General features: G+C 38.8%; 4 protein-coding genes across 4 annotated transcripts in view; 1 reads left to right on the top strand and 3 right to left on the bottom strand.

The window, feature by feature from the left end:
* Nucleotides 1-25,015, top strand: part of LOC105838565 (angiotensin-converting enzyme) — a 57,966-nt gene that overhangs the window by 7,073 nt on the left and 25,878 nt on the right. Inside the window, exons 5-10 of the mRNA XM_012684219.3 lie at nt 433-576; nt 863-1,054; nt 2,013-2,110; nt 2,219-2,388; nt 2,580-2,704; nt 4,490-4,832. Of these exons, the coding sequence (XP_012539673.1) occupies nt 433-576; nt 863-1,054; nt 2,013-2,110; nt 2,219-2,388; nt 2,580-2,704; nt 4,490-4,832 (1,072 nt within the window). The remainder of the gene's footprint in view (nt 1-432; nt 577-862; nt 1,055-2,012; nt 2,111-2,218; nt 2,389-2,579; nt 2,705-4,489; nt 4,833-25,015) is intronic.
* LOC105838560 (keratinocyte proline-rich protein) lies at nt 6,103-8,648 on the bottom strand. The gene is made up of 2 exons (XM_028189156.2): nt 8,578-8,648; nt 6,103-8,142 (listed from the first exon to the last, which is right to left on the bottom strand). The coding sequence occupies exons 1-2, from the start codon at nt 8,587-8,589 to the stop codon at nt 6,937-6,939; spliced, it is 1,218 nt and encodes a 405-aa protein (XP_028044957.2). The 5' UTR covers nt 8,590-8,648; the 3' UTR covers nt 6,103-6,936.
* Nucleotides 8,771-12,640, bottom strand: LOC105838561 (titin-like; the record flags this gene model as incomplete). The annotated part of the gene is made up of 1 exon (XM_028189352.2): nt 8,771-12,640. A coding segment is annotated over one exon (1,377 nt), but the record flags the coding sequence as incomplete, so codon positions are not given.
* LOC105838563 (proline-rich protein 4) lies at nt 15,880-22,874 on the bottom strand. The gene is made up of 3 exons (XM_036286114.1): nt 19,377-22,874; nt 18,474-18,705; nt 15,880-18,350 (listed from the first exon to the last, which is right to left on the bottom strand). The coding sequence occupies exons 1-3, from the start codon at nt 19,386-19,388 to the stop codon at nt 17,422-17,424; spliced, it is 1,173 nt and encodes a 390-aa protein (XP_036142007.1). The 5' UTR covers nt 19,389-22,874; the 3' UTR covers nt 15,880-17,421.

The raw sequence follows: 25,015 nt of genomic DNA, 5'->3' as shown, positions 1-25,015 counted from the left end.
CTAATTGTCTGTTATTCTTATGTTTAATGTAAATCCGCATACACGCCCATTTAGACGCAAACCGAACACGACCTGAGGTCTGCATCGCAGAACGTGCAGAAATAGAAAGCGAACAATTAATTAATTGAGCGAAGACGCTACGCAATTAAATATAGTTTGTAATGTAAGAACTTAATTACTCGCTCGTGTCTAGCGTGTGCCACGAAATGATAATTGGCTGCGCTCGAGCTTCGAGAGTGAAGAAACTTATGTCAATAATTTTGACAAATAAGTATCGATATATTTTACGTTCTCCAAAACGAGGAAGGAAGCATCATCGCGCCACCGTGAATCTAAAATTCGTGAAAAATAAAAAAAGATATTTGATAAAATACCTTGTATACATAATACACGCAATTGAAAAGTATGGAGTTTAATACCGCGTTTTTACAGATATCTCGCAGATCATGGCGAGAAGTCGGGACTGGGACGAGCTGCAGTATGTTTGGACCGAGTGGAGAAGACGAAGCGGCAGGCCGATTAGGGATCTGTATATACAACTCGTTACGTTGACCAATGATGCTGCAAGAATGAATAGTACGTCTAATATTAACTTTGAGCCGGAAGTATGACGCATTAAATAGAATCTGCAATCCGCTGACGAAGTTGATCAGCGTATAATTTTCAAACAAGATTCCAATAAAATTTTAAGTATTGAATCGTTTTATCGTCTGGAGTTTCTTTTATACTCTTAATCTACTGTAAGATTATTCTACGATAGAATTAATTAATACATATAAAATACGACATGGAAACGTTAATTAGGTCATAATAGCTCTGGATATTATAGATCAATATTACATATTATTATTTCTTTTTGCAGACTTCACTGATGCCGCCGAATATTGGATGTTCCCTTACGAGTCTCCCAATTTCCAACAGGACATTGACGAGGCTTGGGAATCGATACGTCCGCTCTACGAAGAACTGCATGCTTATGTTCGCAGAAAGCTGAGAGATCTCTACGGTCCTGAAAAAATCGGCGGACACGCGGCTCTTCCGTCTCACATTCTCGGTAAGAAAAATCGCGGTATCAAAAATAATATTTATTTTAGTATTTTGACTATTTTACATCGAGCGTATATTATTAGCGATTAATTGTGAATTAACTATCTAAATGCAAGTTATTTATTTTTGTTATATTATAGTTTATTAGTAACTAGCTATGCCCTGCCACGCGTTGCTGTGGCTCTCTATTCTTATGCTACGTTTTTTTAAATTTTCTTTGCTTACCGTTGTTTAACTTTCAAGAGCCTTGCTTTACTGTTGCTCTTTTTATTTTATTTTTGAAGAAGCATTTATCTATCTTTAATAAATCTAATATTCATTTATTCACGTACTTCTAACTTTTTTTTCTAAAAGCTGCCATGGATTTAGAAATCCATTTAAAAGACTGTTTTAAATAAGTTCCTTTTTTTCAATAAAATAAAAGCCATCTTTATTTTTCTTATTACCTTAATTTAAACACAATAGAAACATTCTTCGCCTCTTCCGATCTCTCCCGTCTCTCCCCGTCTCTCCTAGTCTCTCCCCGTCTCTCCCGTCTCTCCCCGTCTCTCCTGGTCTCTCCCCGTCTCTCCCCGTCTCTCCCCGTCTCTCCCGGTCTCTCCCCGTTTCTCCCGGTCTTTACCTATCTCTCCCGGTCTCTCCCCGTCTCTCCCCGTCTCTCCCTATCTCTACCCGTCTCTCCCCGTCTCTCCCGGTCTCTCCCGGTCTCTTTCCGTCTCTCCCCGTCTCTCCCGGTTTCTTTCCGTCTCTCCCCGTCTCTCCCGGTCTCTCCCCGTCTCTCCCGGTCTCTCCCCGTCTCTCCCGGTCTCTCCCCGTCTCTCCCCGTCTCTCCCTATCTCTACCCGTCTCTCCCCGTCTCTCCCGGTCTCTCCCCGTCTCTCCCCGCCTTTCACGGTCTCTATCACGAACAAACATTTTACATTTTTATTTATATAGATTATAGCGGTTTTACTCAATGTTTATAGGTAACATATGGGGTCAGTCTTGGACCAATCTTTTAGATGTTACTTTGCCATATCCAGGGAAAACATATCCTGACGTTACGCAGGAAATGCGGGCTCAAGTACGATTCTAATAACTAATGTTTTATAAATGTTATTATTTATCGAAATATAAATAATATTAGTCATACTGCATACAGTATATATTGACAGCCATGTATTACAATTAGGGCTATACACCTATTGACATGATTCGTGTGGCCGAGGAATTTTACTTGTCCTTGAACTTGAGCGCTTTGCCACCGGAATTTTGGGCCGGAAGTGTAATCGCTGATCCTGGCGACCGCCCATTAATCTGCCAGGCGTCCGCATGGGATTTTTGCAATCGTATAGATTACAGGTTAACACATTCAACAATACATTTATTAATAATAATCGTACAATACGTACAGTAATAAATTAACATACTACGTTGATATCAACAAAAGTCTGTCGAAAGCGTTTAAACTTTTTATGTGTTAAGCTCGTGCCTTGAAGATTACAAAATAATAAGAATAAAAATTTTTAATATGCTGTTACTTTTATTTTTAGGATCAAAATGTGTACGAAGATAACGATGAAGGATTTAATAACTTTACATCACGAGATGGCACACATTCAATACTTCCTGCGGTACAGCGGTCTACCTCGCGAATTTCGTGACGGCGCTAATCCAGGTAAAAACATATCCAGAATTTTTAATCCATATATAGTTATAGATACATATATTATATCCCTAACTATATATAGATTAAATAGTTATATAATTACTACATTAAATAAACACAACGTAAATCTAATATTATCAGATTACACGCAATATTATATTATATAAATTAATTCAAGTTTATCAGATAAATTTTCAATTAATTTTTAATTTTTAATTTTATATATAATTATGAATTTTACAAAACTCGAAAGAGAAAACTTTAAACTAAATTCAAGCAAAACAAAATTTAAGAATAAAACGATGAAACAAAATATAAGAATTTTTTTGCAGTAAAATAAAATAATTATCTTTTTTTTTCTTTCATCATTTGCAATATGTAAATAAACATCAACAAAACGTTAACACAAGTATATTATCATAAAAGCGTCAAGATAAATTTAAGGCGGGGCCCAACATCCGCTCGCGATGACGCTAATATTTCGCATAATGCTCGAGCGCAATAATGAGAAATTACATCACTCGTCGGGGAAGAAAAAACGCGGACTAGGACAAAAGGATTAAGAGACAGCATGCGTGCCGGACAGACGACAAACGCGTTGCGTAAGCGTCCGACTCCCGGGCTTAACTTCCGGAAGGCACAGCCGACCTGTATGCACGTCTTACGGGCTAATAGCGCGAAAGCGAGAGTGAGCACGACACGCTCGAGGTGTACGCCGCGCGCGCGCGTGTGCTACGGTGCTCGCGCGGGTAGGCCATTGGATGTTACTCTCGTGCATTGGCGTCGGGTGCACGTTAAAATATTTTTATTACGGTATAATCGCGCTTTCACCGTAGCAACGGCCGGCCGGCTGGGCGGCCGGCCCGGTCGTTCGCCTCGCGTCGGAACACGGATTGTTTCGAATCAGAATCGAACGAAAACAGCTTCGCAGCGGCGGCCTTGCCGATCGTTCGATCCACGCTGTGGCTTCGCATAAAGTCTACGAGCGTAAAATCTACCTCAGTTTGCATCGCGTAGACGTAGAACGCTCCGTCGAGATCTGCGTCGTTATTACACGACGATTCAAAATTATTTCATTTCGCTGTCGTGTCATAATTCGACAACAAATTTCGTCCGCGTTTGAAAATAATTTTTATCGCTGATTTTCATCTTTACTTTCATGTATTTGCCTAATTAGCGCTGATTCCGAGTTATGCGCTACGATTAATTATGCATTCGAGGCGTCAGGCGTGTGCGCGGTTTTACACGAAGAAATGGAAAATAAAAGGGAAATAATCAGCGTCATCTGCCACGCTCGACTAATCCACGATAACCGTAATTACATCCTGGTTAGCGCTCGAATCGCATCGAGCGCAAAAAGTCACCGGGTTATCCGCGCGGAGAACCTCGAGAAACTTTGCAATCATAGACGGAACTCAACGACAAGCCATCTGTTTCGTCTGACGTCGACTTTCACCGTTCGATTATCAAACAGCCGAACCTCCTTCAAAACGTCCGCAACGAAACTCGAAATCTAAAATTGACTGTTCGTATAACTTTTACGAAATAGAATAAAAATATCCTTCATCACTCGACTGTAAAGATAACTTGTCGTAACTATTGACATAATATCTAACAACGTAAGGATAAATAAGTAAAGATACATTCATAACGTGCTGATAACCATTATTATAAAATCTATTACAAGTCGTCCCATAACAACTGTCGAATAGAAAAACAAACGCGCGTCTTCATAATTCTTTACTTGTGCTTTATTATATATCATTATTCCAAAGTTATTACTATAATTATCAGGCTTTCACGAGGCGGTCGGCGAGGCCGTCGCTCTGAGCGTCGCGACGCCGCAGCATCTGCAGACTCTGGGCCTGGCAAACACGTACATCGACGAGCGGGCCGCGGACATCAACTACCTCTTCTCCCTGGCGATGGACAAACTAGTGCTGCTACCCTTCAGTATCGCGATGGACAGGTGGCGATGGGACGTGTTCCGCGGCTTTGTCAACAAGGAGGAATACAATTGTCACTGGCACCGGGTGAAGGAGCAGTACACGGGCACGAAGCCTCCGGTCCTGCGGTCCGAGGACGACTTTGATCCAGGCGCGAAGTATCACATCCCGGCCAACATCCCCTACATACGGTGAGTCTTTAAACAACGTTTCAATTTTCTGAAATATATTCGTAAACGATCGACCGTCTCGCGTAAATGTAAAAATTATTATTACAAGGTCAATTTAATTTCTAACTCTGCCGACAATCCTGGTAATTAAAATTATACACATGGGAAAATTGCGACATAAGTACTAAGAAAAAGACATAACGATAATATTATATCCGACTGATAAACTGCATAGCGTGTACGTTCTGCTGGGTACGCTGTTATTTCAACAAGTCTCGCTGGTCTTGCTGATTTGGCAATAAAAGAACACCTGCTACGTACTTTCATATGTAGTTTCCAATACGCCCGAAGCAGTTAATCCCGTTGCGAACAATTCTACCGCGCACCTCGCGCACGAGATCGCGGCGATTTCACTTTTGATTCGCGATCTCCGCGTGCTTCTCCTCCCGCTGATTCGCTCATTGGTGAATCGGAAAAGAGAGAGAGAGAGAGAGAGAGAGAGAGAGAGAGAGAGAGAGAGAGAGAGGCGCGGGAGTCACCTTTCTCCGCTTACGCGCGTAGTTGCAGTTAGCGCGATGCGCGAACGGGGCTAATTCCTGAGATCCTGAGCGCGAAAACTCGAATGATAGGTCACGAGGCAGAACGGGGCGCTGATATCATCGAATCGGAAGTGTTACGTACGTAGTACGCTCTTTCCTTCGTTAGTCATGCTAGATAAAAGAAAGTCCCATTTCCATCGACCGTACGAAGGCTTAATTACGCATAGAGATACTTTTTAGCGGCGCTAATTATCGGGCGAATTTCCGCGTACGCGCGGCGCGGCCGAAATTGCGAAAATGCCTTTCGCCGCTCTACCGGCTCTACCTTCTTCCGGCTCTCTGCCGGAACAAGAAACCGGAACAGCGTTATTCTCGGTCACAATCAAGCGCCGCTCGCGCGGAGCGAATATCGCGTTGTATCGAGTGCACGCGATTGGAGAGAGATAAATTACTCGTCACGCTACGCGAAGTTCAAGGATATTGACGCCGGCGCGAGAAATGAGGAAAAATCTCGATGCTTTCAGCTGCTCGATCTCCGAATGAATGCCCAAGACATCCAGACTAAGCTGAATATCAATTTGATACCATGGTAATTCAATTTCGCTCGCAGGGGAAAGGAGTACAAGAGCTGCAAATCGCTTAGTATGCAAGATTTATTAAAGAAGGACAAGCATATAAAAAATGAACGCGAGTCTTTAGATTCTCCTCCGGAGAATGGCGATGGGAGGCTAGGAGGAATTCCAAGGCTGTCGTTTTGCTCTTTGGTTTTATTAGAAAGAAGCGAAAGACATCATGATCATACATAAACGTCCGTTACATGTTCCGTCGAACGTCGTTAGAGACACCGTACATGTGTTCTCGTAGGTACTTAAGTGTCGATACTATATATATATCTAAGAAATCGTTAGCGCTGTCTAGGCAGACTCGGGGAGACCTATAATCATCCTTCGTGGCGCAGAACGGCTGTTACCGCTAACTCATCCTCCTCGTCGGATCCCGCAGCGAGAACGACGATAAGTTAGGAAAATAAATACGTCCGCGTTTTCCTCGCGTGGGCTCGCATCTCGAACGGGGAACATTCGAGATCCGCGAGTATCCGAGGAAACGCTTCGTTAACGCTTCCGTGTCCAAAAGATCAGCCGTTGACCGCGTTACAAAAATCACATTGCTCCTATGGTTTTTTTTTCCTCCTCGACGCAATGCGATTGAGAAAAAAATATACAGTAGAAGTGTGTTATCCGAACGATATTCCGTGATGTCCACGTCGACGCGTCCGTTCGTACGGTGCAGTGGAGAATTTGCCAAGGTCGATCCTTCTTCGGATTCCGTCTATATCTCCTCCTCGAATTTAATTTCTACAAATTTATAACACACGATGGTCTATGCTTCCAATTTTTCGCACGAATATATGTACATTTTAATGCTTTTATATACAACATCGCGGTCGAAATCGCGTTGAGTCGAATTAACAAATTCTCTTTTGACTATTATTCATTTCAACGCATTTTCTCTTCTTCTCTCGATTCTTCTTCTCAATTTTTCTTCGAACCGAAATGGAAAATCCTTCACTGTTACGCTTTTTAATATTAATGGTATCCCCCCGAATATCCCCCCGAATATCCCCCCGAGTATCCTCCCGAGTATCCCCCGAAGCTGGACTCGTAGTCGTCACCGCCTGAGCTTCCGGAGTCGTGCTCATGTACCGGTACTGCCACCGGCACTTTTACGGGATACGGTACCGGTTTGGGCACCGGCACGGCCACCGGCTTCGTCACGTGAACTGGCACGGGTCGTTCAACAGGCACTTTTACGGCATAGGGCACGGGTTTCTCGACCGCGTAGGGCACCGGCTTCTCCACCGGGTACGGCGCCGGTACTGGTACCTTAACATGAACGGGCACTGGCTTCACTACTGGTACTCCTACTGGTCGCTCGACATGAACCTTGACCGGGTAGGGCACCTTCTTCTCGACCGGATAGGGTACTGGTTTTTCAACCGGAACTGGGTACGGCTTAGCCACGTGTACTGGGTAAGGTCGTTCGACGGGCACTGTCACGGGTACCGGTACTGGCTTCTCCACGGGGAAGGGCTGCGCGACGTGCACCGGAACTTTCACAGTGTACGGCACGGGCTTCTCTACCGGGAATGGCTGCGGTACTGGAACCTTCACTGGATACGGTATCTTCTTCTCGACCGGATATGGCTGAGGGATGTATACTTTGTAGGGTACTGGTCTTTCCACCGGTATGTGAACTGGATAGGGCACCTTCTTCTCAACCGGATAAGGTTGTGGTATGTGAACCGGTACCTTTATCAGAACCTTCACCGGCACGGGAATCTTCTTTTCGATCGGATAGGGCTGTGGTACCGGCACTTTAACTGGGTATGGTATTTCTTTCTCTACCGGGTAGTGAACCTTCTTCTCGACCGGATAGGGCACCTTTTCAGTTTTCACGATCGTGATCTGTTTGATCTTGCCACCGTCATCTCCACCGCCACCGCCACCGCCGTAACCACCATCATAACCACCACCGTAACCACCGCCAATATCATGACCGCCACCAATATCTCCGCCGCCGATATCTCCACCGCCGAGATCTCCGCCGTGGGCAATTTCAAAGCCGCCACCGTCGCCGTAGCCGCCGTCGTGTCCCCCAAAGTCTCCCTCGATGTGACTCAGTCCACGCTTATCCTGCTTTTTCTCCCCGGCATTTTCGACCTCCTTACTTGTAACGTGCTTTTTCTTCTCGCACACGGCCAAGGCCAGCAGCCCCGCTAACACCGTGAGAAACTGTAATCGAGAGAAACATCGTGCCGATTACATCAGCCGCCGCTTGCAGCATCAATGATTCTATCTCTTGGACCGTGAAAGAATGCTACGCGTGCATTAAAAGCAGTTGTTAATGACCTCGACGATACAATACGTAGCAGCATTACGTAAAATACGTAAATCTTTTTGATCGGCCACTTTTTAATTTTCTTATTGCCTCTGTTAAATTTTATTGTAATATCGAAGCAATATTAATCAATTTAAATTGCAGCTTTATACTAGTAAATTTTTATTTGTAAATTAAAACACTTTCATGGCTTTTCCTTTTACAAGTGCATACTCAAAATACAATCTTAAACTTTCAAGATGATGCAGGCAAGATGGCTAAGCAAAGCTAATTTGCGAATCTAAAATAAGTGCAACTAATTTCACCCCGACAAGAAAGCGCGAACTTACCAAAATTCTCATGTCTAACAAGTCTCACGATCTGGTCAATGTCCAGAGTTTACTGAATGCTTCCCCCCAAGATGCCACCGTCTTTATAGCTCGCTTTCCCCCGACGCGTATCGCGCGAGCCCCTCTGCACTCTCGCGGAAAAGTGAAACACACGCGTCTGGTGCTCGCCCGACGTACACAGCGTGTTATAGCATTTTTTTTTTTTTTTTCATAAATCCTAGACACAAACTACGGTGCTTCCATAATCGCGGGCCAACGGCGTAGCAACTGCGGAAAATTACGGAACACCGGAAGTTCTCCTTCGGCGGCAAGCGTTAAAAAGAATCAAAACTAGAAAGTACGCTCGTCAGGAATAAGAACATTTTACAACTATCTCGCGGTCGAAATAAATAAAACATGTAAGAGGCGTTTAAAAATGAATGGAAAATTCTGTGGCAGTCACATAACGTTCGCGAGGTTCTAAAACGCAAGTAGGAGAACGTTTCGAAAAGATATCGTCTTTAGATTCCCTGAAGAACGTTGCGTTCTCTCACTAAATAGCGATACATGATCTCCAAGGAAATCACGATTCTCCTATCAAGAGTCCTTCGTCCTTTTGATCCTTTTCGTCTACGCCACTGGACGCATAGATCGGTTTCCATTCCTCCTTTGCTATTATTGCCCTCCTCTTTCCAACCAGCCAATCTCCCTCCGCCATTTTCCATCTTGTGGAAGTTTCTCGTTCGTGCGTATCGTCCGGCAGGACTCCGACAGTGTGACCCCCTCCGCATCCGGTCCCCACGGAAGGACCTACGCGAGTAGGCTGCATGTACGAGTTCTCTCGGCCGAGACGAGGAACATGACGATGGAGGCTTAACGGTCTCCCCTGCGGTCCGACGGAGAGCGCGAGAGGAAGAATCGGGAACGGTGGGAGGAGAGGAAAAAGTGAAAAGTGTCCGGTGAGAGAGAGGATGGTGGGACGGGGCGAGGAGAAGATATAGATCCTAGAACGTTGTGCGCCAAGATGTGAGATTGACCGCGTTCGATGCGCCGCTTCCTAGGAACGCATAGCAAATCGCCGCGACTTGCTCCAATTGGAAAACACGTGTACTATACTTGACACTAATACCAGAGATAACGTCTGAAAGTATTCTGACGATAATGAACGTAATTGAGATTGGATTTGAGTAACTCTGATGCGAGATGAGTCGACATTTTACGTATTGCTAGTTATCGCGTTTACGTGCAAATTTACTTATTGAAGTTAGAAAATACTAAAATGATTATGTACTAATGAAAGAAAATATCTTTCTTTAAGAAAGAAGGAAAATTAAATTAAAAATTTAGACGAAAAGATGACGTAATATAATTTAAGTCTAATAAGGGGTAGAAAAACGCAGAGAAATTTAACGAATTTAGCTGTATAAAATATTTAATAATTATTTCGCAAGAAAGAAAATGTAATAAGAAGAATACGACGAATTAGCCAAATTAGAGAGTTATTCTATCAAGTTAAAGACTAGAAATGTATTTATTTAATCGTATTCGTGTTTGAAATTTTAATTCTTAATTTGATATTCAAAGATAGATGCGTATCTATAGCGATAGCTACATAGCGAAAAAAAATGAAAAGAAGTAAGCGAGACTAATTATTGCTGAAGAAGAAAAAAGTGAATGCTCAAACATTACGTCGGTTAAAATTAGAGCAGATTAAAGCAACTAAGATCCTTCGTGATATCAACAGAAATTGTATTTTCTCTTAATACAATTGCAAAGAATTTTTTTTATATATAAAGCTTTAAAACAAATATATAAATATACAAGTTATATACAATGTACGCATATTTGGAATATTAATATTTATTACACTTAAGAGTGGTTAATTACGTATAAAAGCTCTTTTACTCATTAAATATACGAGTTAATTAATTAAAGTTATATAAATATGTACAAATATAAAAATTAGAAAATTACTTTTACTATGCTACGTGAAATTCGCAAGTTCCTTATTCTAATTACGTTGAAGCAAACAAGCAAAAAGTGTATTATTTTCTCAGTCGTGTCATTAACCAGGAATGTAAAATTCGATGCAAGTGTCATAACAAAAACAATACGTGCAAATTGATTTGCAAAATTGTTTGAAATTTTCATAATTAGCGATATATCAATAAAACGGGAACAAAGTTGGATTTTATTACTACAGTTTTACAACCGTCCTCTACTTCCTCTCCTCCGACTGAATGCAGACAGGGAAGTGACTAGCAAACAAACTAAGAAAGTGACTTTAATCATGTCACGTTTAGATTTTATTTATTTTTTTTTTATATATATTGAAGATAAAAAAATTCAAGACTCATAAATCAGTGAAAAAATATATACACACATCTTGTTGCGTAAATTTGTTAAAGTTTCCTGTTACGTAATTAAAAAGCGATTAGTTAATTTCAAATTGCAAGCTTAGAAATTAGTGATATGATCATTTGATTAGAAATCTTAAACTTTCTCGGATATTGCATATCACTTTAAAGTACAGTGATACTTTTAGTTTATTCACTTTAGTTAATTTACTTCTTATATTTTATAAACATTTATTTCTTTTTTTTTAATTACATAAAATATAAGTTGTAATAATTTCATGCACAATATCCGTGTACACGACGTCAATATGATGAATAGTTTGCGGCGAATACAAACATTTGCGGTTTCATCAATTGAATGAATCGTGATTTAACCATTGCGGTCGCCGTAATGGTTTAACCTCAGTGCTTTCGCTCTCCAGCAGATCTTCCTTATCCTTGTTGTTTCGATCGTTCCAACCGAGCTTGACGGGTACCGGTACTTGCACCACGTAAGGGAAGGGCTTCTTCACCGGGACCAGCACCGGCTTTGGTTCGTATACCTCGTAAGGCTTGTCCACGGGTACTTTAATCGGGACTGAATAAGGCTTCACTATTTCTATCGGTACAGGTTTCTCCACAGTATACGGTTGAGGATCCGGTATTTTAACAGGTACTGGAACCGGCCTCTCGACCGGCACCAGGTACGGTTTCTCCACGGGTACTTTAATTCTTACTGGATACGGTTTAGGCACTTCTACCGGATATGGCCTAGCGACTTCCACTGGATATGGTTTTGGCACTGGTACCGGATACGGCCTGTCGACGGCGACCTTTACCGGTACCGGTACCTTCTTCTCGACCTCGTACGGGGCTGGTATCTTGACCGGTACTTTGATTTCGTAAGGTACTGGTTTGTCGATGGTAAACGGATGCGGTATCGGTACTTTTACCTCAACTGGAATTCGTTTTTCGATCGTATACGGCTGCGGAACTGGCACCTCGACTTTGTACGGCACGGGATTGTCGACCTTCACTTTGTAAGGAACTTGTTTCTCGACCTGATATGGCTCCAACACTTCAACCGGTACGTTTACGTAGACCTTGACCGGGTAAGGCACCTTCTTCTCCACTGTGTAAGGCTGCGGTACAGGCACCTTGATCTCGTAAGGAATGTGCTTGTAGACCGAATACGGAATTTTCTTCTCAATTGTCACGGGTACCGGCACTTTCTTCTCTATGGTCACGACCTTCTCGTTCGGCTTATTCCAACTCGTATCTTCTTGGGACCATATACTTCTTGGGAATCTTCTCCAGGTATCCCTCGTGTCTTTAAAATCAATTTTACTGGACCACACAGGAAAGTCTCTGCTTAACGTGCGTCCAGACGCGAATGTCGAATCTCGAGAATATCTGCTCCAATCGTCCACATCTTCTTCCGATTCCACTTCATCGTCCATCGATTTGTATCTGCCACTATCGTCGTAGTTATCCTCCGTTTTTTCTTTGTGCGAATTTTTTTTGACATTAGAATAAGACTCGCGAACAATCTTGGATTCTGTTGTGCTATTCCCATCGTCGAGAGCCTTTTCCACTGCCCTTTCGGCCGCCCTTTCAACCGCTTTTTCTACTGCGAGCTCGGCGGCCCTCTCGAGCTCCTCTCTACGACTAGCTGACGATGTAAGGGCAATCCCGAAGCACAGAAATACTATTAGACATTCCCGCTGTTTAAACAAATTTATTACGTAAAATTACAAAAAAGGATTCTTGAATATGTTTAACATATTGCAGATATTTCTAATCTAATGACAATTAATAAAATAAATTCTTATGATAAATTTAAATATTTAAAACTCTTTAATCTCAAATAGATAATATATTCGATAGCTGAGATAAAACTATCAACTTTATCAAATTATAAAATAAATTAATCGATAAAACAACAAAAAAATACCTGATGCCCCATGATGCCTTTGTGATCAATACGATAGATCAATCTATACTGAATCTGAACTGAAAGGCATCTCACTATTATTTATACACCGTGGACGACTTTCGCCGGTTCAACCAGCTGAACCTTTATAGCTTTGCAGTACCTTATTAGTAACAATTATCTACGATTAAATAATCGTCATTGTTTTTCGTAGCATAACTACGAACGCCATTCATTCGTTAGGAATGAGCCATGTTTGAAAGCCGAAGCGACACGCAAAATGCATAAATTTCAGTCACTACCTGTTTCCTCGAGAAAAATTCAGAAGTTTCTACGAAAAAGTATTTTTTGCTTTTCACGCTTCACTGCTCTATATGAACGAGAATTCCTTGCATATATAACTTATATTTATTAATAGTAAAATTATTCGAATAATATATGTAAAATATTTTATTTAGTAGTATTCAATTTGCGATAAAAATTTCCAATGATAGATTTATTAAATAAAAAAATATATTTATATAATAATTTGTACTATAATATTAAATATTTATACTTTACACACTACATTTTTTTAAATATAATACAAAAATAAGGATACAAAAATTGAATTTAATAAAAGAATAAAAGTATTTTGCAAACCACACACACAGATTATTTTACACACGGCAAATGTATAATACCAGTTGGCATTTACTTTCGTGTTCTAGCTCATTAATCTGTGCGAGAAGAATGTCGAATTAACGATTGATATAAATTATAAATTGTTAATGAAAGCGAATAGGCACTTTCTATGTCGAATCGTAAAACCAAATAATTTTTGCATTGCCATTGTTCTCAGAATATTCGGTTACATTTTCCAACAAGCAGTAATTTTATAACATTTTTCTCATCCTTCGCTGCCTTTGATTGCCATCAAAAACTTGCACTAATTTTCCATGATTCCTTTTGTTAACGTTCGATACATCGAACATTGCAAAGTGTATTAACAATTAATCGACAATTTAAATTTGGTAGAATTAAAATTTGAAGAAATGATAATAAGAAATGATAATAAAAGATCTTTAAAAATAAATAATTGTAATATATATATTTTTTTATATAATATTTTTTTTCAAGATAGCATCGTAGTTTGATTGTAGCGAAACTGTTGTATCAACTCAATCGCAAACGCAACTGCGTTTTCAATTACAAACAATGTGCGTTTACGCGTTTACGCGTATCGGAGGGTTCGTGCGATACGATCGGTACTTTCTTCTACAACAAATTGAGTAACGAACGAATTTCCCAGATTAGTAACACCAGTGAAACCGAAACCGAACCGGTGTAAAAGTGTTCTCCACAGTCCACACGTCCTGCCTCCTCGAAGTTGCACTTTCCCGCTTTGGCGGCAGTTGTATTAACCACTTGACTGCCTATATTTATACGCGCTTCTCGAAACTTTCTTCTGATATTTCCCGGAGATATAGCCGGGAAAAAGAAAAACCTCCTTCGTCACCCGACCGTCAACAGCTCCGGCCAAGCGTTGTTTACGTTAATCCGCTTTCGGTGAATTTATTTCACGCTGCTATGCGTATCGCGCTAACGTTTTATTTTATTTTTAATAACAATAATGCATTGACAAAAAAGTACATAGACCGGACCGAGCAGTATCTTTACAACACGGAAGAATCTAAGTGAAATCGTAACATACACCTCTTTAGAATACTTATTACGTGAACTATAATCATTTATTTCGTAAAGTTTGTACTCGCCGTAAAGAAAAGCATAAAGTGATATAAGAGCGTCGTATAACCATAATTACCTCGCGTGCAAGTACATTAACTGCGACTATACCGCACCTGGAAGTGTTCTGCAAAGTTTGGGATATACGATACAGATTTGAAAATGTCTTTCTCCATCTGAACTCTACTTATTGTCAATATTAAGTTACGATCGTCAGAGTGAAAGTTGCGGAAGATTTTAAATTTAGATTCCATGTTCGAAGTAGCGAGAAATAATTTAATTTGTATAGTAACAGAAACGAGCTATTTCTCTAATAAATATAATAGATAATATAATGCGTTTATTATCGTTTATAATCGTCGGAATAAATTCAAAATTGCAATTAGCTCGTGCCTACACAAGTTACGCATTTACGTATATTTATAATAACGTTTCTACTGAAGAACTCATCTGAAACCAATCTTGAAACGTGATACGATTTAATAATTAAATCTTGAAAGTTAATTTAATATTTGTTACGTCAAATCTGCAACTACGATCAAAAAAATTATTATTAGGTAAAGTTTGTCGTGAGACATAGTCTAATTTTTATTTTTTAATTTAATAATTTTTGAAAAAAATTTACATGTGTATGTATATTAATATCTTGTAAAATCTTGCAACATTTTTAAGACTTAAAGAAAATAGTATAAGCTTAATCACGACATATATGATAATTTAATTTTATTTATTTAATATGTTAAAATCAATTCTTTATTGATTAAAATCACACAATTTTATTAGACTAACAATTTAAAAGTAACAATAATAAAATAATTTACATACACAATTTTTTATTAAGTTTAATAATCCCATTAGGATCACAACATAATCACAATGTAATGAGATAACAAAGACTTATAGATATCCTACATATTATATATAAATTAAGAATAACTATAAATAAATATAATTTAACATGGTTTCAACAAATATACAAAATTGTAAATGCTTAAAATAATTGTTTCGTGTCACAAATTAAAATGAGAGAGAAACGCAACTGTCACTGTTTCCGATAAAGCAAATGTTAATAAATAAAAACAGAAAGAAATACAACTATTATTTCTTGAGAAACGACAGACATGGTTGATTTAACAAATCTATATCTGTTTGAAGACTGAAACCATTTGTTTGCTTTTAAATATGCAGCTTCTTGAAAATTAATCTTATTGAGATTTTTTTTAGTATCTAATATTTGCGCATTATCCCAATCAAATTCACGATTATGATGCATTCTACGCTCTTAGATTACTGAGTGGCTGTTCGTATTTATACATTTATATTCTTTTATTTTTGTGTTTAGCCTTTAGCTGTTTACTTATTTTACCCATATAAAATGCACCATAACCCTTGCAGTTAAATTTGCCTTGTTATTTTTTAATGAGCTTTGAATTGGATTTTTTGTGTTTTTATGTATTGTTCAATTTGTTCATACTATAAAACAATTATAATTTTATATTTCTTACGATATTTCTAAATTTTTCACAAGTGACATGAATATAAAGGACTAGGAACCAGGAAAACTTTTTTTTAACTAGATTGGAAGCAACATCCTCCCGTCCCATCATTTTTGTTTGTTTGTCAAATATTTAATTCTTTTTCCGATCGTTATAAAAATCAAGTATATCGGATAGTCGTTTTCTAGTAAGATATTAATAATTGCTCTAAGATTTTTTAAATGATAATTAGTGTGTGACAGTAAAAGGCAACGGTCCCAAACCAATCCCATAATCGTACTTTTTTGTGTAATAAATTCCTTGATTGACAGTTATACATTTCACAAATTAAATCATGATAATTAATTAAAATAAATTTAATTTAAAAAAAATTATACATTTATAAAGGGCGCTTTAAAAAGTTTTCGCACACTTTGGTTTATATAAACTCATTTTATTATTCAAATTCCATACATGTTATAGATTGAAAAAAATGAAAACTTTTTGAAGCACCCTCTCATGTATATGTACTTCAAATATTTATGCTATCGATTACTTCTTGTAATATGTACAGGAAAAAAACAGACATTTCGTAATCACAATCACGGTCATATGAAATGCATCAGTCAATCGTCGATTGACCGATGCATTTCATACAGTTCAATTACAACATGTCATTCCGGTTGTAATTACAGCGAAAGTGAACACGATTGACATCGAAACCGTGACAGAAAAAGCATTAATTGTCTTGAACGTATCGCAAGAAGTTGATTGCGACTTATCCAATTACATTCTACTACCATCTTATCTGATCAATTATCTTCTTTTACGCGTTAATCGTTCTAGTGAAGCTGTTAATTACAAAAACAAGAATTAGGATCAACTACATTAAGTCCGACGAAAGTATTTTAAATCATCTGTCCCACATATACAATGTTCTTTCGTTTTCTAATTTTTAATCGAAATTTGAAGTTGAATCGGAGTAATTTTATATTAAATAGCTATCGAGGTTATTTGCAATGTTACAATAATTCTCGGTAATATGTGCACTATGATGAAGCCTACAATTCCGTCAATTATACCGAATGCAGTAACAATACATATTGCGAAAATGGCGTTATACGCACTTTCCTTACGCATTAAACAGTAAAAAATTCCATAAAATGTAAATAAATATCCCCTAAGAGATGATATAATGAATGCTTAATTATTACATTATATTAAGTTTAGCCTCGTATCTGCCTATAAATCTAAAAATTTTTTTACAATTATTACATGTCTTTGAGCCGAAAAATGCCATGACCGAAGTATGAAGTCTTTGGCAGCTTTATTGCAGCATTTACATTCAATAATGACTTTTTTCTTGTAAAACATTACAATCTTCGATACCTCGCATCTATTGGTATTTGATACTCTCGTCTATCGGCACCTCGACCGGTATCTTAACCGGATAGGGAACGGATTTTTCTACGTGATACTCGACCGGCTTGCTCACGTGAATCGGCACGGGCCTCTCTACCGGTATCTTTATCGGTACAGGTACGAATTTCTCAACGGCATATGGTATCTTTTTTTCGACCGGGTATGGCGCCGGTACTGGAACCTTCACCTTGTACGGCACCGGCTGGTCCACCGGAATCGGTACTGGTCTCTCTACCCTTACTTTGATCGGAATCGGTACCGGCTTCTCAACGGGGTACGGGACCGGCTTCGCAATCGCCACCGGATATGGCTTTGACACCGGGAAAGGTACCGGTTTGTCCACCATGATCTTCACAGGATAATGAACGATTTTCTCGACCGGATAGGGCTGAGGCACGTGTACTGGTATCTTCACCGGTATCGGCACTCTTCGTTCTATCGGGTACGGTTGCAGTACTGGGACCTTCACCTCATAATGTATCTTTCTCTCGATGGGATACGGTTTCGGAACGTACACCTTGACCGGGACAGGACGATCCACCGGCACTTGAACCGGATACGGGATTTCTTTGAAGATCGGTACCGGCCGTGGAATTTTAATAGGAACTTTGACGAAGACCTTGACGGGATATGGTATTTGCTTCTCGATCGCGTACGGCTGCGGAACCGGCACTTTGACCGGATACAATATTTTCTTGATTACAGGATATCGAATAGTCTTCTCTACGGGATACGGTACTGCGATTTTTTTTACAATCGTGACAGTTTTGTGATCGTTATTTAATACTGGATAATTATGTACGCTTTGTACATTTTCAGCTCCATTATTCAATTCAATAGCAAAATTTTTGTCGTACCCACCTTCGAGCTCTCGTTTAAAGTGTTGAACTTGAGATCCTGAAGCTAAAAATTATTGAGTTAAATTTAGTCTTACCTATTCATTATTATTTTATAGATTTTTTTAACAACATTAATAAAATGTGTCACCTTTTACATCTCTAACTTTAAATATATAGAAGTACTTACGCTGGCTATCTTTAATAATCTCTTGTTCGGTTCTGGGCTCAATATTTGTGTTGTAAATGTTTTTTTCTACGATATAATTGTCCCTATTTTGCCTCTTGTAAAAAGGCACAATTCGATGAACATATGTTGGAGGAAAGTGTTGATATTTATATACATTTCTATCATAGTCGTTCTGAATTGAAACACTCATTGCAGTAGCCATAAAGAATGGTAATAAAAACCTTACGTGTCCCTGCAAACAGCAAACTATTAATATAAATATTTCTTCCGCATTTTATCATAGAGTTAATAAAAACTAATTAAAGGTAAAATATTTTTGCATCTTATTTGCAGCTTGAGGTAAAGAAATTTTATCTTACAAAAAAATTGCAATAGTTTATCACATAAGAATCATTTGGATAAGATATAAATTAAATGGATTATTTTAGAAAAGATTTAAATCAATACTTTTATTAAATAAATCTAAAAGAATTTATTTTTTTAGAAATTTATAATTAAGATTTAAAGATTTAAAGACACAGCAATCAACATATTCACAAGCTCTATTTTATTTCTAATTCTGACAAGAAAAAAAAACCAATTGTGAGACAAAATGGTTTCTTTTATTCTTGAAAAGTTCTTGAAAATTTATTTTCTGAAATAATTGACTCAATTATTTTTTTATTAATGTAGTTCTTAACATATATAAATCTACATTTTATAAAAAGTATTATTCCAAAAAAAGAATAAAACAGGTTAAAATTATCATATAAATTATTTTATATTATGTACTCTGCACTCCAATAGAATTTTATATTTGCATATCTAACACACCATTTGAGAAGAAAATTTACACAACGACACAATTTAATTCTCGACACTCGCTCACAGCACTGAATGTTCTAACAGCATACGAAGACGTACCGCGTGTCCCATCCTGAACGAAATGGTAGAACGATTTTCTCTCTGGGGAACGGTCTCTTCTTTCTTCGAGTACGTTGCTCGAGTTAACAGTAAATAGATCAGTCGTATACTTTTACCATCTTATATACGTGGCTGCCAGAGACGTGTTACTGATCTAGAGGCTGCATACACGCGATGCTTTTTTCAAGAGGGGATAGATCACTTTCGCGTTTCATTATACTCGTGCGACGAGAGTGAAAATTTTTCGCAACAACAAGAATTATCTGGAAAAGTAGCAGCACACACTGGTTCCAATACACTCGTAAAGGGAGTGGTATTATTCATTGTTTTCGTAGCAAGAACCGTTCACTTCTTTTATGGACGTCGACGTTTTCTCAAACTGGTTCTCTTGATCGCGATCTTAATTCATTGCCGCGTTCATCATACATACAAAATTTAAAAAAAAAGATATAAGCATCTATAAAATTTAAAAAATATATTTTTAAAACGTAAAATCTAATTTTAAAAATCTAATTGCAATGGCTTTCTAGAAATCCAATGGAAACGATAAATCTATAATAGTAACAGTTTCTCAAGTCGCGTCGCATAACAACGAATCTTATCGCAAAGCCTTCTGTTATTTGTCCTGATGCGTGACGACGTCTTTGCTGCCGGAAACATAACCGGTCACTTGAAAACGTAAACGCAATCGTAAATCCAGGGAACTAACCTTCCCCGCTACGCATCGCCGCTTCGTCGAGATAAGCCGTGGTACGCAGAAAGTGAAAAGTGTCAAAGACCTTTTCGCGTTGACGCGATTACGGAAACTTGCGCGGAGAGGTCGCGTTACCGGTTTTTCCGCGACCACTCGCTAAAAGTCCTAGATCCTTCGGTGCCCCCTCGAAAATCGTAATTAACAGTACTTCGCGCACAAACGCATAAATTAGAGAAGTGAGCCCAGCAATCAAATCGCAGGCAGATTAATTCGGGATTACATAAACGTTTCTGTAAATGTGTTTACCGATTATACAATTGCAAACAACCTTTATCCGAGAACGAGAGAGAGAGTTATCTAATAGCGATATTAATTAAATTATATAAACCGTTTTCTTTATAACGCGCGAACTCGTTTCTCACTGGATTACTTATCGGATCGCTCGGATGTTGATTATAGTAGACTGGATATCTGAGACGGTGATCTAAACTCGTGCAAAGAGAATCACAAATCAAATTATGCAGATCCGTATGGAGTTATATAATTGTACGGATTTTTTTGTGTGTGATCGTGGAAGAGATAAAAAGAAGAGGTAACGACGTGACACATTTGCAATAAAATCGCATCTGTTAGTGCGATTGTGTACGGGCACGCGATTTCTTTCAACGCCATCACGAGGAGAAAATGATGCTCTCATTGTTTCGCGTCGTGCGCGCACATCGTTTTGTTTCGGATTTCACGATGGACACGCGATCCTAACCGCGCACCGTCAATCACCGATCCTAATTCCACGCGCTCGCGTGTCAGGCATTTAACGCTCGAAAGCAGGAGCACTATCGCAACAATTAATCGCGCCGTCCATACGTCATTACCCGCGATTTCGCGTACGCACGCCGAATTCGCGAATTTTTCACGCTGGATCGCGAAAACGGTGAGAGCTTGGACTCCGATCGAACGTCGCTGTTCTGTCGAAGAAACGGAAACTCCTGTCAAACAGGCCGGGAGAAACGCGAGGAGAAGACTTTCAAGTCAAGTCAATTAACATCAGACAGCATTAACGCGAAACTGCAGTTCGACGGTTTTTCGCGCGCGGTGACGGAGATTCATCAAGATTCTTCTGAAATGAGCAACCGCCGCGCGAGAATTCATTGTGCTCGCGCGCGAACGAGGAAGTTGAGGGCGGAAGCGCGAACGGTGCGCTTTGAAGGCGCGCTTCACGCTTCCGGATATCTAGATTATGACATATAAAATACGCGCGGCAGATTCGTTTCCGATAAAAAATGAAGGAAGAGGCGCAGTGCAAATACAAATAACATAATAAGAATTATAGATTTGCTGGGGTTCCCCGCTCGAGGGATATGCTTTTTAAATCACGTGCCGATGGCAACGGGGTCGCCGTAATAATAGTAATTTCCCGGTCTCACACGTGCGATGGCCGCGTCTCTAGTTGAGAAGTCAGTCGTGCGAGACTAATCGCACGGCAATAATTCATATTTCAATGTACTTTTCAATTACGGCTGCTTTACATGCCGCGCTTAAGCTATCGGCTTCTCTCGATATTTACTGAAACATTCGCCACCGTCGGCAATTTCTACTGAAAGAGGAGAGGACGATTTGTAGAGCGATGATTTGTAAGCCATTACTAGAACGCGATATCTACGTGGGTTAAAGCAAATAAACCTCGCGGGTAAATCTACCTTCGTAATTAATGTTTTCTTAATAACGGCGGAACCGCATATTCCCGCACGATCGTAAACTTTCTTACATCTTTAATATATAGGTTTTGCCTTCACTCTCGAGATCACTGCGTTATTAGGTACGTACTTTCTAGCGCATACGAAGCGGCACAAGGCAGTCTAGAGAAAAAATATGACGACGTTTTAATTATATTTATTATTTAATCTTCCGCCTTTTTACGCCTCTGCGCGATTCTGAAACACTAACCCGATAACTATTGCCAAGTGCATATTATATTGTTATATCACAAAGACGTGGCATTATATTGTGCAAAATGTGCGAAACGATATTCGATAACAGAAACACGTAGAAATACGCAATAAATTACAATTATTGATAATCTGTAATACACTTATTTACTATTTGGATCAAAAGAAGAATGTACTATTTCGCTTCGAACTGCGTGACTTATGATAACTCTGGTTTGTATCCTATGCTGAAATTACGACAAATTGTCGTTCATGATTAGCAATAAAACGCCCCTATGCAAATGTCGATCACCGCAGAGCACGCATAGTGGATCATGATACGTTCGCATCATTACTTTCGTTTATCGCGATGATCACGTTCTCACAATGCAATTTAATGCACATTAATCTTGAATATGAATTACCGTTTAAACATCTACAGTAACTACAGTCGATACTATTTCTCACGATATACCATAAGTTTTACTTATAATAATTTAAAATATCCGCACATGATAGCACGAAATAAAGAAATAAAAAAACGGATTTTAACTTTGACGATAAAATTATACTTATTATTCGGGGCTACAATAATTGAACAAAAATATTGTGTAGGTTTCAGATTACTTCTGTTATTACATAACAAATTTATCAATAATCAATTATTAATTGTAAAAGATTTCTTCTAAATAACTCGAAAACAAACTTTGCAATATTTTGTATAATTTGAAGAACAGGAATTTATATAATTTGAAATATTAAATATGTTTATTGTATCAGCAAATGTGAAAGCGACTAGCTGTTTTACCGGTTACCGTCGTCGGAAACAGTTGAGAGAAACACCGTTTCTTCTCTGAGACTCTCTTCGAAACACTCTCCTTCAGTGTATGATATCAAACATTCAGCTTTCTTCAATTTAATTTCTTCAACATTAATGACTGATAATTCATATAAGAATGCTTATAATCTTTAAATATAAAGACACACATAATGATTCAATCGTTTCACGATCAAAATTTATTATTTCAATCGATATTTGGATTTTAACATCTGAAAGTCTTATTAATTTCAAAAATTTTTAGACCTTTAAGCGCGAAAATTATTTTCTTGATTCCGATTGCGACATTTAATTGCGCTACGAACGTGCGTGGGCAGCTCGTTTCAAAGATGAAACGAATATGACACCAAATGTCAAATAACTGGCTAGAGATCCTCTCACTCCAACGCAATTAGGTGATAGGAAATTTCATAACAGAATTACTAGCCACGACGATAAACATAATGATGGCGAAATGTAAATTATCAGTTTGTTTAATACGATTTTATTGTAAAAATGAAACCTTCTCTTAATTTAAATTGAACCGAGTTGAATTTTATAATTCTTCATGGAATATTCACGCGCAATAATTACATACAAAATCTGACTTCTATCTCTTCTTTTATAAACATCGCATTGATCGCAAGAATTGGGAATTTAATCTCGTGATTAAATGTCAAGTTAAATATTTATGAAAATGAAGACAAACTCATCAAGATACGCAAAAATAAGAAAGTCTTAAGTGTAACCATGAATGTAATATAATTAAAAATCAAAGATCTGACATTTAAGCAAAACTACCAGCCTTCTCACGTTACGCTACGGCGTTCGTGATCACAAGATCTTTGCGGAGCGCAATATTTTTTTAATGAAGGGCAGTCGAACGTCGTTCGCTCCGCGTAATTGTCTTAGATGGAACGGTTTCGCGAGTCAAGGCGAAGAGGTGCGGCGGGACAGATAGAGGAAGCGAAAGGACTCCAAGCGGACCTCTGGAAAATGGACGAAAGGGGAAGTGGACTTCGCGGTGCGGAGTGCGCGCGATCTTTCTCGGTGCGACGACGATGGCGAAAGGAAGAGAGAGAGAGAGAGAAAGAGAGAGACTCTTACTTTCAGCCTCGGCGTCGCGTGCGCTAATGCGCGATTGCGTAACCCCCGTGCTCGCATCGGAGACGAGCACGTAAGTCGTTGCTTCAAGTCGTGAGTCAAGTGGCAAAGCCAACGCGCGCGCGCGCGCGTTTTAACCGAAGTGGGTCGTGCAGAAATTAGTTACCGATGCATCGACTTCACCTCCGACAACGGTACCAGGGGGCCCCTCTGCTGTAACGCTGCAGGATTGGGTAACGCAGGCCGGAATAACGAGGAATAATCAAAGATCGAATGTCCCGTTTGCCCTTTCGGACTTCTTCCCTCGCCTTTTGCGCCTTCGATGCATCGCGGCAGTTTATCGTAAATCGATGTAACGAAATAAAGAGGGACACCTTTCTATCTCTCTTCTTCTTCTTCTTCTTATACAAGTCCTAGGAGATTCTCTATCATATTTAAATCAAGACCTCATAAATCTTTTACATCAGGGACATCAGTAAAAAAAATGCTGTAAATTTGTTAGACTAGTACTATTCCCACTTGAAAGCGATTATTTAATGCTTCGCGACTATTTTTACAATTCTACAGGAGGAAATGTGACCGAAAAAGGTTATGGCATTGATGATAATTGAAATCACAAAGCATACAGATGGACAATGTTTTGTTTTATAATTATATTCAGTATAATAAAAGTTTCCTCAGAGCTCTTTCAAACTTTGGAAACGCTTACTTGGTTTCTGACTCGTTACATCAATTTAATTCTCCGGATGTTAATTTCTCTGTAGGGGAAAATAGAACTTTGTCATAGGAATTTACTTAAACTCTCATGTTACCTAGAGGAAATTCTCGAATGTAAGGTAATAAAGCTCAAAGTAATAAATTTAATTAAGCATTGATTATATATCGTACTACACGTGCATTTTCTTCAAGGCTTTATTGTGCAGATCAACTTTTAATTGAACATTCTCTAAAGTATATTGATAAAATATACGTAAAATAAAATAAAATAATAATTTAGAAAAATAATTTAAAAAATGTCAAGGAAAAATATATTTAAGAACAGAAAAGAATTTGGTATTGAAATTGTTTGAGAGTTTGAAATTGTCCCTCATATTTTTAG

Source organism: Monomorium pharaonis, chromosome 4 (assembly GCF_013373865.1).
Source record: "Monomorium pharaonis isolate MP-MQ-018 chromosome 4, ASM1337386v2, whole genome shotgun sequence".
NCBI lineage: Eukaryota > Metazoa > Arthropoda > Insecta > Hymenoptera > Formicidae > Monomorium > Monomorium pharaonis.
Note: the sequence above shows the minus strand (reverse complement) of the source record. Positions and strands in the feature narration are given on the sequence as shown.